Here is an 18,464-nt window from a genome sequence, read left to right on the forward strand (position 1 = left end):
TCAATAGCAGCAGGGAGAAAGAGAAGGTGGACCCCACCTTGTTATACTTAAAGCTAAGCTTCAGAACTCCCCGAGTTTATACAACCCTGAGCTTCTCACAAGCATTCTCAATTCCTCCCACCTTCCTTGGGGGGGCTAGCTAGACTCATTTAAGAACAAAGCAACAGGATTTCCCTGGGGCGTTTTCATTGCCCAGATGAGCTACAGCTGCAGGCCAGGCGAGGCAAGAGAGCCATTTGTGGAAAGGCAAGTCAGGACAGCCAGCCAATGTTCCCACGCTCAGAGAAATCTGAGTTATTTACACTCACACGCTTACGGCAGACACTATGGGGAAATGTTGTTAAACTTCCTGAAGAGTAAAAATATAGCCTGGATAATAAAAGTTAAACCGTCACCTAAGACTTTTGGACGACCTAGAAAAACAATTCTTAAACTCCAAAAGTATAAGAATTACCTGGGTCCCCCGTTAAAAATGCAAACCCCTATTCCCCATTCCCCACCACCCCATTCCATTCAAACAGGCTGAAGGAAGAAGAGGCCCAGGAATCTGCATTTCGACAGACACACCAGGTGGTGAGATGGAGGCGTCCACACCCACCACAACTACTGTCCTTTAGAGAACTGGCCTCATTGTAATGCTCCACTGCAAACTAAGACATGCCTGAACATGGGTATCCCCATGTTTAGTGCCCAGATCTCTGCTGAATGTTAATGGTCTTTTCCTTAACAGTGATGTGATCGCTGCTCTTTCAAGAATTCCATCACAAATATCTGAGCACGGTGTCTCCACCGCCAGCCCGGATGTCCCACTTCCAATGACCACTCTCCTGAATTCCAGTCCTGCCTCCACTGGTGACAGCTAATGCTACCCGCTAGGCTGACAGTCCCAAGATCAGGCACTGGGTCTGTCTTGTCACCACTGTATATCGGGCTACTAACTGGCACCCAGCAGGTATTTAATAAATATGCAGTGAGTGAGTACATGAATGTAACTCCCCAGCTTCAATCAACTTCAACATGTTTACAATCAAATGTGTTGTAGTTTCCTCGCCCAAACCTGGCTGCCCTCCCCAGCTTCCTTATACCTCTGAAGAAAACCACCTTCCATCAAACAAACCTAACGTTTGGGTTTGTCTTTTAATCTCCCACTGTCATTATGAGACCTCTGGCACTATCATTAAGCTACATTGTGTACCCAACACTGTGCTAAACTCTGGGCATGAACTTGGTCATGTGACCCTTGCTAAATTGGGATAAAGGAGGAATCACTCTGCCCCCATTGGAAGATGCACCGAATTACCTAAGCCCCACGTGACCCTGTGAGGGAGATACATTTTCAAGGCCACTTTACAGGTGAGGAAACTAGACTCACAGAGAGAAGGTAGCCTGCCCGAGGTTACAAAACTCTTAAAAAGTGGAGGTGGAACTCCAACCCAGGGCCCTGGGCCGAGTTTGTGCGTTTCTCTACCATGCACAAGGCCTCTCAGGTAAGTACTGATTTATGCCTGACACTTCGCTGGTTTGGGGGCCCTGAGTCCTCTAATAAATCCTCTCGAGAGACCCCCCTCACTCTCACCTCCCTCAACCTTGTCTCCAGCTCCAGCAGACGATTCTTGTCGCTGTGGTCTTGGTGGCTGATTTTTTCCAGCTGCTCCTCCAGCTTTCGGTTCTGGGCCTCCAATTTCCCAGCTTGTGTCTCCAGGTAAAACTTCTGTTGCCTGAGTTCTGAAATCATCTCTTCCTGGGCCTTCCTGGTAGGGGTGGTGGGAGGAGCCAAGTAAAATCACAGTCTCGTCAGAGGTGAGCATGTCCCCTCGGAAGGACAGATAGAAACAGAGCAAGAGATGTGTCTTAGTAAGTGGACCACCGTCATTCCCATGTTAGCTCTGTCCCGACCCAGCCTCATGGTCATTCCCAGGTTAGCTCTGTTCTAACGTGGCCTCACGAGCATGGTCCCAGCGTGGGGACCTGGGGCTCATTTAGTCCTCATGGCTCAGAGTCCCTCACCTATGGGATTAAGTATAGTCCAACGCGATGCAAGAGATACTAACATTTCACTCCTTTGGTAGACCTTTTTTCTTTTTTTTTTGAGTCTGTATAGGCCAGTGAAGATGGCCTCCTTAGAGTACAGAGCAGCCTAATGACACATTAGGCAAGCCCTGGGGAAGAAAGGGCGATGAGGAGAAAGAATGCTATTCTTCCTACTTCTCTGTGGAGCATGCTGACCTCTCCACCAGACTGCTCAGAAGCACCAGAAACTGGAATGACTCAAAGACCGAAAAGCAGTCTACCAAGATGGTTTAAACTAAGATAAAAATGTTCTAGAGCTCTGAAGAGAAATAGCTCAGGGGGAAAAAAATCCTGAAGATTGTACGTCTTTGGGGGAAAAGATTAAGATTCAAGTGCCTCTGGAACACAGTCCTTGCTGAACCCCAAACTTCCTCCCGCAGGGCCTAACTTAATAGCAGCAAAATGATGGTCCAATTGGGCACACACAGGATCACCTCAGGCTAATCATGGGGAGGCAGTCTGGGGAACAAGGACCATAGCTTTCCACAAGCAAACTATAAATAGCCTCATTAGAGAAAGCAAAATGCTCTAATCTGACGGCAATTTGAAGCACTTAAGAAAACCCAGCTCAAAAGAGAGGACAATGGTAGAATGAGACCACCACTTAAGAGAGGGCAAAATGACATTAAGTATGGGGTTGGGGGAGCTGGGGGGGCCCTGGGCCAAACTACAGAAGTGATTAAATCCGCTCCAGCTCCATCAGACAGGGGAATGGAGTGTATGCCCCAGGACAGAAGACCAACGTGGAATCATGCATCCAGTTGGAATCTGAATACTTACATGTTCCTCTGGGTAAAAAGACTGCTATTTGCTGCAAGTTTATTGGCTTCCGACAGTTCCACAATCCTCTGTTCCAGGGATCTGATCTTGGAATCCATAGCATTGATCATCTGAAACACAGGGGACCTCTGAAACCTCAGAGACAGTTGTCCCAGAATAAGAGACTTTTACCATGTGGGCTGGGGGGAAAGTCTCACCTGAAATGCAGGTAATCTGACCAGAGGTAACAAGGGACTCAACTAGCCTGTACCCTGAGGATCACAGATCTCACTGCTCAAAGGGATGGCACTCACTCGTTTTACCAAACAGAAATTACACATCACCACACTAGCTAATTGGCTTGCATTAAAAACATGCAGGAGGACTTATTCAGGAAACTGACATTCTGTAAGTAAACAGGCCTCGTTAGATCCCCGTGTCACCTGCATGTGACCTGAGCCTGCAGGAACCTCTAACTTGAATCTGCAAGTTCATACTTCTCATCCCCCATGGGGTTGTCATTTTCTGAGTGATTCCTTCTCACCTAGCCACTACTGTCCTAGATTTTCTACATCAAAGTTTCCCCAACATAATGAATCATAAAAATCGGGGCAGGGGTGGGGAGGCGGTCATGATTAAAAATACCACTTCCCGGGACCCTCCTTTAGAGATTCCGATGTGGAAAGTCTCAGTGGGGTCTGAGATAATATGCAGATTAACAAGCACCGTGGATGAATCGTATGCGCAGCAAGTTTCTGAAACATCTGCCTCCATGGATTAAAAAGGAGAGAAAGGGGCAAATGAAAAGAAGACACAAGAGGGAGACCAAGGGCCACTGGGCATTTTGAAGGAGTGTTCTAGAGGATGGCAGCTCAGCTCTAAAAGAAGAGCCTGAAAGGCAACACTGCCCACCCCCCCCCAAGCCTCTACCTTCACTGCTTCTAGGAAAGGTGCAGAGAGAGCTACCTGTTAGCAATACGCTCCACAGGAGAAAACAGAAAAAAAATGTCATCAGCTGAAATGGACTCCTCTCAGGTGTGTGACCCCTGGCCTAGTTCACAAAACTGACTTTGCCATTCCTCATACCTACCGCCTTCTGCTCGCTGAGAATTTTGCCTTTCTCATGAGCCTCCTCTTCGTGTCTCTGCATCATATTCTCCAGAGTCTCTTTATTGGCCAGGTCCTTCTTTATCTGATTGTCCAACACCTATGGGAAACAAAAGAAGTTAGTTTGCTGAGTAGCAAAGCTGAGCACAGACGACCTGGGTGCACTACAGACTTCGGGGGGAAAAGAAGGGAAGGAGGCAAAAAGCAGTGGAGAGGACAAGCCTTCCAAGCTCAGGGGAATTGGAGAAAAGAGAGGAAATGGAAAGCTATTTCTCAGCCAGGATGAGATCAAGAAGCCAGGTATTACCATAAAATGGCAAGTAAGCCGTCGACTTGAACTAGTAAGAACTCATTTTACAATCAGGAGTCAAAACGACCCGAGAGGTCTATCCAAAATGGAGGTGGCCTCCAAAATGAGAGGGGGTGGGAGGAATAAAGCTCTCTACAGACCTTACCATTTGCCAATATTACCTGGGGACAACTTTATCGTAGCCAAGTAGTTTTCAGAACACTGCTTGCTCTTAGAGTGTACAAAATTAATCTAGGTATCTCTGGGCTGTGTACAGAGAGACAGAAAGCTGAAGACTGAGGAAGTCTGTGTGACCAAGGCTGATGTTCAGAAACAGGCACGGATGACAGGATTTTGCCCACCAATAATGTAGGTGGAGAGTCAACATAAAAGAAAGGGGGAAAAAAATGCCTCTTTCCTCTGATCCAGCTGCAAAAAAAAAGTCCCTGGAAAGAGAAACCTTTCCCAGAGGAAGAGAAATCCTGTGTTCTCAGTGCTGAGAACACCACTGTAAGCACCTACTGTTCCCAGGAGGAAAAAATAAAACAGTAACGGTGTCACCATCCACCAGCTTGATCTAATGTTCTACGAGGCTCACAGTCCTACCGGTTGCCAAAACAACAAGCGAAAAAGAAAGGGAAAAAGGAAGACCACATCCTAACTTGTCCAAGCCTTTGACCACAACCCCATGTTTCTCATCTGAGAGAAGCCACTCTGCTTTTCTGAACGACACCAACTGCATCGGATACTGGGAAGAACGCTGAAAGAATTGGGGTCGCCGATGGGATTGAAATCTGCCTTCCCCACAATGTCTATTGTGAAGGGGCCTTCACATAATTCATGGGGACATCGTCCCTAAAAAGAGCCAGTCAGCAGGGAGGGGTTCTGCAGGGTAAAGAAAGGAAAGAACAAATTTCAAAGAGGGCTTTAAACTAGAACCGACTGATGGAAAAAAATAGAATGAGAGTTGGTGGAGAAGAACAAAAGGTGGAGGACAGGGTCACAGGCAGACGGAAGAGACTCAGTAGGACAAGTGGCCCCTTCTCTCAGATGTCAGGGTGTGATTCTAAAATTACGAACAAAAAGAGGATTGAATCTAGGGTATGATCATACTTATTACTAAAATGGCCTCACAGAGGCTGGGACAGGAAACACGAAGCAGAACAGGCTAAAAGAAATGCTTTCATAAAGATTCCAGGACGAAAAAGAGAAGAAAACAGATCTTTCCCTAACATTCCAGAGAGTCTATAAAACAAAGTTCTTTCCATTTAGACGGCAGCAGAGACCACGTAGTAGCTACACGAAGTATGCTCTTTGTTTTCCAAAGTGCTAAAGCAATGAAGCACATTTTCAGGGTGCCTCTTCTCAAAGTAAGACCCTACTCTGGCAGTGATGCATCCCAATAAGAGGTAAGGGTGGGCCAGAAGGACCAAGTCTCTGTCAAGAATGCATCTCAGCTTTGATAGGGTTCAACTAGCAGAAGGATGAACAAGAAGACGTAGGGAAGGAAGCAAGGACTTTGGTGGAGAGCTGCCACTGCAGTTATATCAATTTAAGACAGAACATGGCTTTTTGACAGGAAAGTCAATATAATCACACAAATCACAGAATGAGTTTTGCAAAGGGCTATTTTCATCATGCAAAGGTGTCAATGGACTCCTGTACACGGTCTCATAATTTTCTGAAAGTTAGTTTATTCCAAAGATAAAAGTCTGGAAGCCAGTAAGAATTCAAACCGAAAGGGTTGGTATAGACAATCTAAAATGCACTAAGGTAGAGAGTCATGCTAAAACACTTTGAGGTCACTTCTGGGTTATTTTCCTTTTTTGTTGTTTGTTTCTTAATGAAAAATAATCAAAAGTAACACCGGGGGGTAAAAAGAAAGAAGGTGCCGGGTGGTGAGGGTGATGATGCTGTGTCAGCATATACACGCTTGGTTCTTCAAAAAAGGAAGTCGACTCTTTGAGGATACCAATCAAACCAATACAAGCAACATCACAAAAATGAAACGCCTCTTTCGCTGTCTGATTTGGAAGGGGAAGAAATAATATTTGAGATGTGATGACCAATGTCTGATTCTCAAGAACCTACGAATTGAGTGAGAGGCTTACTCCAAAACCATAATGAAAATGTAATGTGATTTTAAAAGGAACTAGATAGGCTGGCATCCATTCCTGATCACTGAGTTTATTAATAATAATCGAATTGAAATAATAATTTCAATAATTGAAATAACTGTATTATTTATGTAGTGGGCTAAATGATTTAGGTCAGCTCTTCTACAGAGAATAACTTAAAATGCTAGATAAAATATAGAAAACATTTTCCCAAAAACATCTAAAAGAGACTAAGAAATTATGGACTAAAATTTAAGTGAAGGTAGAAACCCAGAAAGGTGAAAAGGCCATGAAGCTGTTTGTAACTTGAGGCATTTGCTGAATCAAATAAACTTGAGCTTCATTTTTAATAGTCTCCAAGGATAAGAAGAAAGACAAAGCAAAGCCCAGGGCCACACCAGGACCACACCAGGGTGGGCACACATTTTCATTCAAGATCTCAAAGAACTCCCATTAATAATTTTCCAAGGAAAATGAACAGCACACAAGACAGGCACCATGAAAAAGAACCAAGGGAAACAACGGAGCAAAAACAGACCTTCAAATACTTCAGATAGGAGAACATGAAACAACTAGGCTTAATGCATTTAGAGTAATAAAAGACAAGCTTAGAAATAAATGCAGGGCATAGAAAATTATTGTCTTAAATAATCTAGGAAACTTGGGAAGGAACCAAATAGAATGTGTGGAAACAAAAAATACAATAACTAAAATTTAAAACTCAATTGGGACGTTTAACAGCAGATTAGACAGGTAAGAATTAGTAAACTGGAAAATCAGTCAAAACTTGCCTGGAATGTAGCACTGACAGATAAAGGAATGGAAAATAGGTAAAAAGGATATATTGGAGGTGATCTAACACATGCCTAATCAAATTCTCAAAAATGAAGAAAAGGGAAAAGGGGAAGAGACAATATTTGAGATATAATGACCAATAATTTTCTGAAATTTATTTTTAAAAAAAAACAACCAACAACAATGTGTTCAAAATCCAGTATATCTCAAGCAAGACAAATAAAAATAAATCTACATCTAGACATATCACCATAAAACTTCAGAAAATTAAAGACAAAGCAAAATTTTAAAAGGAGCCCAAGAAAAAAGACTGATTACTTTCAAAGAAAGCAAGTTAGATGACAGCTGACTTCTCCATAGCAATAATGAAAACCAAGAGTCAATGGAATGAGAACCACCTACCTAGTATTCTATCCCCTGTCAAAACATCTTTCAAGGATGAGAATGAAATAAAGACATTTTCAGACAAACAAAACAGAGTGTTTCTTATCAGCAACGAATGTCCTCAAGGATATACTTTAAACAAAGATCCCAGGTCTGAGATACTTCAAGAAGGAAACTGAAAGCAAAGAATGTGGTGAATCTATATCTAAATTATCGTGGACTGAATGACAGTGAGTCAAAAACATATATCTTTTAAGGATGCAACTACGATACATGATGACCAAATTTTTTAAAATATGTATTTTTTTTGAGCCTCTGATAGAGAAAGCCTCCATATGGATGACACCCCCAAAACCTCCCACCATGGCCTGAGGGATAGCATTTACCCCAAACAGTCCTTGGTCTAGCAAGGAGTGGCCCAAAACGCCCAGGAAGAGACAGAAGCTATGCGGTGCTATAAGAGGAATGCCAGGGAAGATCAGAAAATTAAAATTACTTTAATTTTTTCCTCGTAGTGCTGTTCTTTCTGTTTCAGGTGCACCTCTAGATGCTGGGCTGAGAGCTGGGCTTCCCGATGCTTCTCCTCCAGCTCCTGGACACAAAAGAACAAATGGTCAGGTGGGCAAAGGGCAAAACATAGCCACGTATGTTAGACATTCACAGGAAACATGACTTTGGCACAGGTACCAAAGCATCTGCTCCTTCATCACTAGCCCTAAGGCTCGTGGGATGGAAACCACCACCGAGCCTTGGCCTTGAGTTTCCCAAGTCCAAGGAGTCACACATATATACACACAGCTGGTGTGCTGGGGTCCGAAACCTATCAGTGTGACAGGTCAGAGCAAGGCAGCTCTTCACCTCTGCACAGAAAAATACGAGTAACAAGGAAACATTCGAACGTTTAGTTCCACACAAAGCCCCTGACCACTCTCTTGAACCTCAGGCCATTTTCACTGCTATGACAGCCTTCCATGAGAAAAGTAATTGTCATTTCTTTTAAATGTAAAGCTAATTTAGTATGATGATACACAAAATATCTTCTTTTTTCCCATTAACAAAAGGACTGCTCAAGAACCTTAGCTAAGAAGGAAAACTAATGTTATAATTCAAACACTTTACGTTTTGAATGATTATTTTAACTATTATGTGGTATATGTGAATGGAGACATTCATAGGATATAATGTTTATATGATACAATGCTAATACGGACAAAGCAGAACATAAAATACACGACAACGATGTAAATATGTGTGCGTACACATGAAAGATGGGAAGAGAATTTGGAGTAATATAAATAGCTCAAATTTAATGTTCTCTTTATTCTTTTATTAAGTATTCTGATTTTATAATTCATTTGAATTATAATTCATTTGAAAATTATACCAATTCATTTGCCAATGTATTCTAAGCTGATCTATAAAAGGCAGCGTTCAATTCACGGAAACATTCTCTAAATGCAGATTATCACATCTGCATCTACATTAATTCTTATGAATCTGGACCCATTAGTTAATCACTAATATCAAAAGATATTACTCCAAGTTTTCATCTCTTCACAGTTTTATAAAAGTTTTCTTTGAAGTGGAAGTAATTATGAGAATTTTGAAGAATGAGGAAATTATACAGGCTATGTCCATAAAATGGGAAGAAAATACTTTCAAATTCACATGCACATAAAATGTTACTGATTAAAGTTTCGAAATTCTAACATCTGTAAGCATTGACTTTGCTTTGGGGGCCAGTAAAGTGTTCGATTTTAAGACCAGGTGCACACGCTCTGTTGCAATCTAACAGATGTGATCTTGAAAAGTTGAACGTAAACAGGATTTTAATTCATAAAACCATACTTAAAGAGCTTTCTGTGTACTAACGGATCTCCTGTGATGACTTCTTTTATGAAAGCAAAAGACTTTGCTATAATGAGAACCCCAATGATCTGTTTTGAAAGTTCTTACCAGAATAGCAAATATGTTAAAGCGAATGACATTTTGGGATCTGTTTCGAAGCATCATCATTACATAACAGTGTTAAGGACCACCCTTTGCCCATGTCCTAGATACTCTGCAGCCTACGCACTGTTCTTGAGCAAAAGGCACCTTCCAATAAACGAAGGAACAACCACAAAGGTACTCGGGCAGGTGGCAAGATACATTAGGACAAAGAAATCTGCTTACTTTTTCTTTATGTTAGAAATCACTGGATAACCATCTTTTCTTAGTTTCAGGCCTCATTAGATAGCACAGGAATGGAAATCAGAATCAAAAAAACAGGTTGAAAACTCAGATACCTGAGACTGACAATGCTGAGATCAAATATCTGGTCTATCGGTCTACGTATGAATGGGGGGTTTACAACACATAATCAAAGAATGCAGAACTCTATATGCCTACATTTTAATTACAAGTGAACCTTTGGAAGAGCAGATATTCTAAGATCTGACTTCTTGGTGGTTTGGCATTTTTTGTTGTTGTTGTCATTTTTTTGAACATTAACTTTTCTATATGTATTGGATGAAACTCTTCAGTCCTGTTACACAAGCACTGTTTTTCACGGCCGTATTTCCAGCTCCTATAACAGTCCCTGGCGTATAGTAGAAGCTCATTAAATATTTGTTGAATGAATGAATGAACACATCACCAGTAAACAGAGAAACACTTTGCAACCACAAGAGACTGAACCACTTTGTTTGCACCAAGGGACAGCGGTGGTATCTCGGTGGGATCCTATTTCACTCACGATAAAATTCACACACTTGACAACTGCCAAGAGAAACTCTGATGACGGAACAAGAGAACAACAAGGGTAGACTAACAGTCACACTTGCCTTTGTGCATACATGTATATACGAAGACTGTGTGTCAAAGCAAAACAATCTAACCAATTTCTCTTTTACCTGATTGCTCAAGTGCATCCATAGTCTCACAGAAATATACAAACACAGAAATGTGAAGTTTTGAAGGACTGTGTGTGTGTGTGTGTGTGTGTGTTTGTGTACTAAGTAAAGGCCTGTAAGTTGGCCATTCTTGAGTTCATACAGTTGCTGGTGATTCATTTCCCAAAAGTGATGCAGAGAGAGAGAGAAAGAGATGAAGGGACCTGCTCACCACCTCGCCTTCTTATGGAGGAGAGGAACAGCCGACTACTCCAGAGTCTCCTGGGGTGGGGGAGGAGGGAGCTAGGAACAGATTCCGTGTCATCACTAAGTGGCATCAAATTTCTGGCTTTGGGACTGACTTTGAGGAGAATCCTTCAAAGGTTCACCTGCCTTCCACCCTGGCAGGAGCAAAACTGTAGCACATCAGCAAATACTGGCCCAAGCCTTCCTTGATTACGTTACTTTGGTCCTCAGAGCCAAAAACAGAACCACGATGGTTACAAACCTAAAAAAAAAGATCTGCTACCTCCAAGGAAATTGAAAAAACAATAACAACAACCAGCTGTAGCAAAGAGAGTGAGTGGGTGAAACATGGATCTGCGACAAATACTACTCTGAGAAAAACAATTCTGCATGACTAATTTCTTTCTTCTCCAAAAGCAGGAATCTGGGTTTTGGTCTTAAAGATCAAAACCCCAACTGCTTTTTAAATTGGCATTGCAAAGTTACTGGCCACACAAAATTCTGCTGATAGAAGAGTACGTAAATGCTCCTGTAAAAATCCATCGGAAATGACAGAGTATGCACATTCATATTTTAAAATGTCAGGCAGTAGCAAACAGAGCCAAAAATAATATTTGTGGATCTATTACCAGTGCTGAAATGTCCAACATTTGGTTACTCATACTATTCTCTGATGTGGCATGCGCTGAAACCACCTCTCTTAATTCACCTACTCGGTGGTACCTCCCCTCTGACAGTGTTTAACGCTTCTTTTTACCCCCTTCCCTCTGCAACCTCTAACCTGTTATCTTTTAACTTTTCAACTTCCGTTCCTGCTCACCAGAATTTTATCAGCCATCTGCTGGATCTGTTGGGATTTTGTCTGGATGTCATCCTTCAGTCTGTTTTCTCTACGCTCCATGGTCTCTAGCCTCTTTACCTTGTTCTCCAGAGAATGGCGGCGTTCCTGTAGATCGTGAATCAATCAGAGAGTTTTAATGGAGTAACCGCTACAGGCATAACGCCTGCACCAAGGGAGAGAGCCCTCAAGAAGCATACACTCGAAGCGGGAAGAGAAGTCTCAGGCACCCGCAGCAACAGCGAAGAAAATAAGACTCTAAAATTCAAGTACTCAGTTGTGTAGGTTACAAGAGTGCATTCATTCATTCAAATATTTACCAAGCACCTACTATCTGCAAAAGTACCACGCTGGGCATCATGGAAAGTACCGAGAGGAAGCTGACATAATTCCTGTGCTTGGAAAAGATATGACAAACACAGATAAACAATATAGATTAAGAGAGGGAAGAGCCATAAAGCAAATAGATACAGACGGCTGTGGGAGGGCCTAGGCAGGAAAGAGGACTTTTCACCCAACAGGTGAGGGGAAGTCATAGAGACATGAGCTTTAGAGAGGGCCGGGATATGGGGAGGGCAGAAGAGGAGAGGGGAAGGCCTTTCAGACAAAGGCAGGCACTTTGGCAGAAACAGGAAGGTGGTCGAGAGCCAGTGTAGGCCCCAGCTGAAGCCTAGAGTGGCTACAGCTTAAGATGAGTGACGGGGAAAAACAGGAGAAAAGGTGAAAGGGGAGCATTTGTGGGTCAAATAGTTGCGGGTTTCATGTACCAGGCTCAGGGGTGCGCCTAAGATATCTGGAGGCCCTGAAAAGTTTGGGATGGGGTAGGGGTTACTGATGAGCCTTCTGTCTGAGGTCCAAGAGTCTTACATCGCATGAGCTAGCTGGGAGCAAGGAGAGACCGGAAGCAGAAGGGCAAACAATCACTCTATTTGCTCAGCTAAGAGAAAGAGGGCCTGGTCTAAAAGGAGGCCTCCAGACATGGCACGCAGGGGATGAGCAGGGCAGACGTGTGGCTGAGTGACGCACTGCACGGCAGGCTCCAAGGAGAAGGAGATGAAGCCAAGGTTCCAAGCTGGGGGTGGCTAGATGAATGATGGTGACCCTGAGGAGGCAACTGGGCAAGTGGGGGAAGATCCCAAACTCCTTCCAGGTTTGACGCACTGTTCAGACACCCAGTTGAGATATCAGGGGAGCAGTGGGAAATATTGCCAAGAACAGGGGTGAGGACGGCCCCAAAGAGACGTGTGCAAACCGGTTCATGCCAGCACTGTGATAGGGAAAAGCGAAGGCCCAGTCACAGGGGGAGGGTTAAATCAACTATGGCATGTCCGTTTTGGAGACCAATCCAAGGCACTGGGGGAGGTGGAGGGAAGAAAAAGGGAAGCGTCACTTTTTATTCTATATTCTTCAGTACTGTTTCACTTTTTGACAAATGAGAAGGCAGTCGTGTATTTCCTATATAATTATATAAACGATTTCAACAACAACAACAACAACAACAACAACAAAGAATCTCAGGGAGAGAAGAGGCCCAAAAATATAGATCTGGGAAGCCATTGACACACAGGTCATAGCTGAAGCCTTGAAAATTAATACATTATTAACACTGTGGGGGAAAGGCAAGGAAAAACAAGGGTACAGAGGGAAGAAAAGGAAAAACTCTGGGATGGCATTACAGTTTGTCTGTATAAACATAAACCCTCCCAGACGAGTGGGCAAATCAGAGGAAAACAAACAGAAAGGGAAAGCTTTGATCAAAACATCTTTCTACTTGAAGCCGCTGTGACAAACCTTTCTTCCCCTTTGGGGAAAACATTTCCAAGCCTCTCAAGCTTCAAAGATAATTTGCAGAAGGGAAAAGCAGTTTGGTCAAACATAGACATGGTTGTGTATTTCCTCTCTCTTGGCACAGCCAAAGGCCAGTCACAGTTGCTCACCCGTGGCCATGCTGGCACCAAGGTCAGGCCACCACTGGCTGGAGGTCTCCTACTCACCTCGGCTTCAACGAGCTTCTTTTTTATGCCTTCAGAAGAATCCTCACGGTTCTGCAGCTTCTCCAGCTCCCGTTCCGCTCGCTCCTTTGCCTGGCGGATATTCTGCAGCAGCTCAGTGGCCTCTGTGCTGGCTTTTACAGCCTACCAGGAAAGAAGGGACAGGGCATGGATGGCCAATTTATTCAATCTTCTAAACGGAAAAGATCAGGGAACACTGAGCATACACAGTATATCCATTTTTCAAAACATATACACATTCATTTTATGCTGTGTTTCATCTGTTCTAAGGTATACTTATAAATGTTTTCAACGTCGCTGAATTTGGAATGCATCCTACAATTAAAATTGACAGTGTTTTTCTCTTCTTGGGGTACAGATGATGATGTGTCTGACAATCATCGGTATCTTAGATTTAATGCAACATTATCAATGCAAACACAAAAGTCTAGAAGGATTTATCTACCCAGGTATTAATGTATTTACCTCGGAGCATTAATTTTCTCTTTCCTTAATTATCTCACTTGCTAATTTTCCTATGGGGAATTTGTACTACATTTATAAGAAAACAAGACAAAAACTATAATTTAAACTTTTTTTAAAAAAAATACCTTTTCAAAGGGCACAACAACCAGTTTCATGGTAATTTGCAAATCTGTTTTTTATCTGCAAAAATAAAACAGCTAGACCTTTTGAAATTAATGTTTATTTGGGTCTTAACTATACTGCAGCTCTTATAGCAACATAGTAAAGATCTGAGTTTAAGAGACTGACAACCTCATACTTACTTGCTTTAAATTAAGATTTTTTAAAAGTAGAAACTTAAAATTTTAAAGTGGAAACTGCAAGAAAACTCAAATTTCAAGACCAGCACTGTCCAATATGGGAGCAACAGCCACAGGTGGCTCTTGAGTACTTGAACGCGGCTGGTGTGACTAGGAAATAAGTTTTTAATTTTATTTAATTCTTTTAAAAACTGAAATAGTGTAAATATTTTAATATTGATACATGCTACCAGGATATTTTGGAGATATTGGATTAAATAAACTATATCATTCAAATGATACCACTTCTTTCTTTTCTGCTTTTTCAAATGTGCCTACTAGAAAATTTTTAATTACATCTGTGGCTGACATTTGTGGCTTACATCACACTTCTATGGAAGAGCACAGTTCTAGATGAAAACTTCACAAGCTTCTAGCTGAAAGAGGTCAATAGAGGCTTTCATGAGTGAGCTCAATAGATAAGAGGACTAAGGCAATATATATAGATTCAACACAATTTCTATCAAACTACCAATGACATTTTTCTCAGAAATAGAACATATAATCCTAAAATTATAAACCAATTGGAACCATAAAAGACCCCAAATAGCCAAGGCAATCTTGAGAAATAAGAACAAAGTGGGAGGTATCACGTTATCCAACATCAAATCATACTACAAGGCTATAGTAATCAAAACAGTATGGTACTGGCATAAAAACAGACACATAGATCAATGGAACAGAATAGAGAGCCCAGAAATTAATCCATTCATATACAGTCATTTAATCTATGACAATGGAAGCAAGAATTTACATTGGGGTAAAGACAGTCTATTTAATAAATGGTGCTGGGAAAACTGGACTGACACATGCAAAAAAATGAAACTGGACCACCTCCTTATGCCATATACAAGAACACATTCAAAATGGATTAAAGACTTAAATGTAAGACCCGAAACCCTAAAACTCCTAGAAGAAAATATAGGGAGTAAATTCGCAGACATTACCCTGAGTAATATTTTTCCTGATATATACCCTCGGGCAAGGGAAACAAAAGAAAAAATAAACATGAGATTACATCAAACTTAAAAGTTTTTTCACAGTAAAGGAAACCATCAATAAAACAAAAAGGCCAAAATGGAAGAAGATATTTGTCAATGATACATCTGATAAGTCAGTTGGACAAAGACAAATACCATATGATCTCACTTATATGTAGAATCCAAAGAACTGAATAAATGAGCAAAGTAAACAGAAATAGTCTCCGAGATACAGAGGAAAAACTGATGGTTGCTAGAAGGGACGGGGGTGGACATGAGGGAAAAGGGGAAGAGATTAGACAGCATAAATTGGTAACTACAGTATTGCCACGGGGATATGAAAGACAGTTTGGGGAATATAATCAGTAACGTTGTAAAGATTTTGTAGGGTGTCAGATGGGCACATGTCTTATTAAGGAGACCACTTCATGGCGGTGTAGATGCTTGACCACTGCACTGTACACCTGAAGCTGAAGCTGAATAATGCTGTATGTCAACTATGCTTTAATATATATATAGTCATGGGATATGGAGTACAGCATAGAGAATAGAGTCAATGGAATTGTAGTAGTTATATACGATGCCAGAGGGGCAACAGATTGAGGAAGGGGGCATTACCACTTTGTGAGGCGTGAAATGTCTAACTATTGCATTGTTTTGTACAACTGAAACTAATTTAAAAAAAAGAATAGGTAGGAGAGGGAGAAATGAATGGATAAAGAAAATGTGGTACAGACAGGCGATGGAATATTATGCAGCCTTGAACAAGGAGATCCTGTCACATGCTACAACATGGATGAAATTCAAGGACATTATGCTATGGGAAATAAGCCAGTCACAAAAGGACAAATACTGTATGATTCTACTCATGTGAAGTTTCTAAAGCAGTCAGAACCATCGAAACAGAAGACATGGTTACCAAGGGCTTGGGGGAGGAAAAGGGGAATTGTGTTTAGCGGGCATAGAGATTGTTTTGCAAGATGAAAAAGTTCTAGCGATCCATTGCACCGCAATATGAATATACTTAACACTACTTAACTGTACTCTTAAAATGGTTCCGATGATAAACTTAATGTTATGTGTCTTTTACCACAATTAAAAAAAAAAGGGGGGAGTTCTATTAAACTGAGCCAGTAAATACATTCAAAGACATTCACAAGGCATGTGTGAGAAGCACATTTATTCCGGCCCTGAATTGGCATTTCCTGCATTCAACTAGCACAAACCTTGCAGGAGGCCGTAAACTAAACTCACCCCCTTCCCCAACTATAAGATGACGCATCAGCTCTTCCCACCTTCCAGCGCACAACAATGCTGCCCACAGAGTTTCTGATTGAAAGCAGTCTGGGTTGGGAACAACACACACATCCCTTACAAACGTGCAAAATCGGGAGCCTGGCCCCATGAAGGGAGTAGAAACCGGTTTCTTGGTTTCTGTCACAGTATAATTACAACTTTTACTTGCGAGTCTCACACAGCGCGTGGTTTTTAAAAATAAACACTGCCGACACGTCTCAAAAGGAAAAAGTATACTCAAAACTCGCATATTTTCAGGTAACAGCTCACTCCCCCTTCATTTTCCTCAGTGCCGGGTGACTAATTCTGTTTCATCTTTCATGCTCCAGGACAACGCCAAGTAAAGGATTTGAAAATGGGAGGTAAGTGCCCCAAAAGTCACCTCGGGCTTACCTTTTCCAGCTTCTCTTGGAGCTCCTGAATTTTGAGCTGCTGCTCAGCATTAATCTATAATTAAAATCCCAGGAAACAAAGCAAAAGGCAAATCGGTATTAAGATCTTGCTACACTTATTGCAGTCCTATTTTCTTGAGGTTTCTGTGGGGTCTTTTTGGTTTGTTTTCCAGTACCTACTAATGGAGAGGAAAAACAGTGGCCTATCAGAAGAGACTCTGTGTATCCCATTGCAAATGTCCCATTGGCTGTCTCCACTCACTGACTATTTCTCTAGAGCCAGCAACATACAAATGGCAAAAACAGAACCAAACTCGCCCAGGGCCCTACAACAAGGAGAATTTTCCCACGTATTTTACTAAGAGTCTGGATTTATTTGTTACTGTGAGCAGGCATGACCAAAAAATGAGGTGTCTTCTATCCCTTTCAGAACTACTGCTGAAGTTACAAGGGGTCACCCAGAGGTTGACCGTCAGAATACACCTGGGAGAATGTTCTCTGTTCATGGCCAGCATATTCTTACCAATGACTGGCCACGGAGAGTAACCTTGAAAAGATTATGTACCCAAAAGAGCAAGACTGAAACGGAAAGTACCTTCTCCAGCTTGGAATATTCTCCCACTTCAGGCTTCCCTTGATCCTTAGCCTGTAATGGAGAAGATACAACATGATGGGCAGTCTCAAGAACATAAAAGTCTTAGAGATCACACTACCTGCTGTAGTTCCTTGGTCTCTGGAGCCAAAAGAACAATGACGATGCTCATGACGTTAATAAATAGGGCTATCTCCTCTCAATCAAGACCAGGGGCTTTCTCCAGGGAACCCCATTATTCCCCAAACGTATACTCATTCGGCTAGTATTTCCCTCTATTCTGGCTAAGATCATCCATGATTCTACCCCCAAAACGCCCTCCTGGCGGGTGGCCGGCTACCTTCATCAGCTTATGCTGACATTCTGTCGCTTTCCGCTTGAACTCTTCGGCGGCGAGCCGAGACTCTCTGAGCTCGGATTCGTAGAGATCACTCCGCCGTCTTGCTGAAACCAGGTCTTCTTCCAATTGATTCATCATCAACCTCATTTCTTCCACTTGAGCCTGGTACTCCTAAAGAGCAGGCAATGGAAGGAAGGGGAGCTTTAGAACTCCTGCAAGATGGGCAGGAGAGGTGGAAGAACTTGGACCGCAGAGGGAAGACGTAAACGGAAGAGGGAGAGATTGGCTGAGCGCAGACCTACAGAGAAGGTGAGCCGGCAGATGGGCAAAAGGAAGAGGTGTGGGAGAAAAGGGTATTAAATCTTTCAACTGTTTTAATGTGGGACATGTATCACTAGTAACACCATTTGGAACACGTGTCTATAATAAGGTGCTTTGAGCAAATAATACCACAAATGAGCACAGAACTTTTAGGCATTAACACAGAAAAGCTGGAAGGGATGTTCTTTAAACAACCAGGATAAACTGCTTACGTGCAGCTTTCCTCCAAGGGTAATCGTTTGTATAGATT

The 18,464-nt window shown here is 42.2% G+C and overlaps 1 protein-coding gene across 12 annotated transcripts in view; it reads right to left on the bottom strand.

Annotated features, from left to right (window-relative positions):
* Positions 1 to 18,464, bottom strand: part of CIT (citron rho-interacting serine/threonine kinase) — a 156,026-nt gene that overhangs the window by 53,375 nt on the left and 84,187 nt on the right. For 9 of the 12 annotated variants that reach the window (XM_033097801.1, XM_033097800.1, XM_033097802.1 and 6 more), the window contains exons 14-22: positions 17,894 to 18,064; positions 17,557 to 17,607; positions 16,963 to 17,016; positions 13,473 to 13,613; positions 11,461 to 11,586; positions 8,018 to 8,113; positions 3,920 to 4,036; positions 2,851 to 2,960; positions 1,577 to 1,751 (exon numbers count right to left, since the gene is read on the bottom strand). In XM_033097801.1, coding sequence (XP_032953692.1) covers positions 1,577 to 1,751; positions 2,851 to 2,960; positions 3,920 to 4,036; positions 8,018 to 8,113; positions 11,461 to 11,586; positions 13,473 to 13,613; positions 16,963 to 17,016; positions 17,557 to 17,607; positions 17,894 to 18,064 — 1,041 coding nt within the window. The remainder of the gene's footprint in view (positions 1 to 1,576; positions 1,752 to 2,850; positions 2,961 to 3,919; positions 4,037 to 8,017; positions 8,114 to 11,460; positions 11,587 to 13,472; positions 13,614 to 16,962; positions 17,017 to 17,556; positions 17,608 to 17,893; positions 18,065 to 18,464) is intronic. The other 3 variants (XM_033097805.1, XM_033097806.1, XM_033097803.1) reach the window with 1 other exon arrangement.

This window comes from Rhinolophus ferrumequinum, chromosome 25 (assembly GCF_004115265.2).
Source record: "Rhinolophus ferrumequinum isolate MPI-CBG mRhiFer1 chromosome 25, mRhiFer1_v1.p, whole genome shotgun sequence".
In the NCBI taxonomy this organism is placed as follows: Eukaryota; Metazoa; Chordata; class Mammalia; order Chiroptera; family Rhinolophidae; genus Rhinolophus; species Rhinolophus ferrumequinum.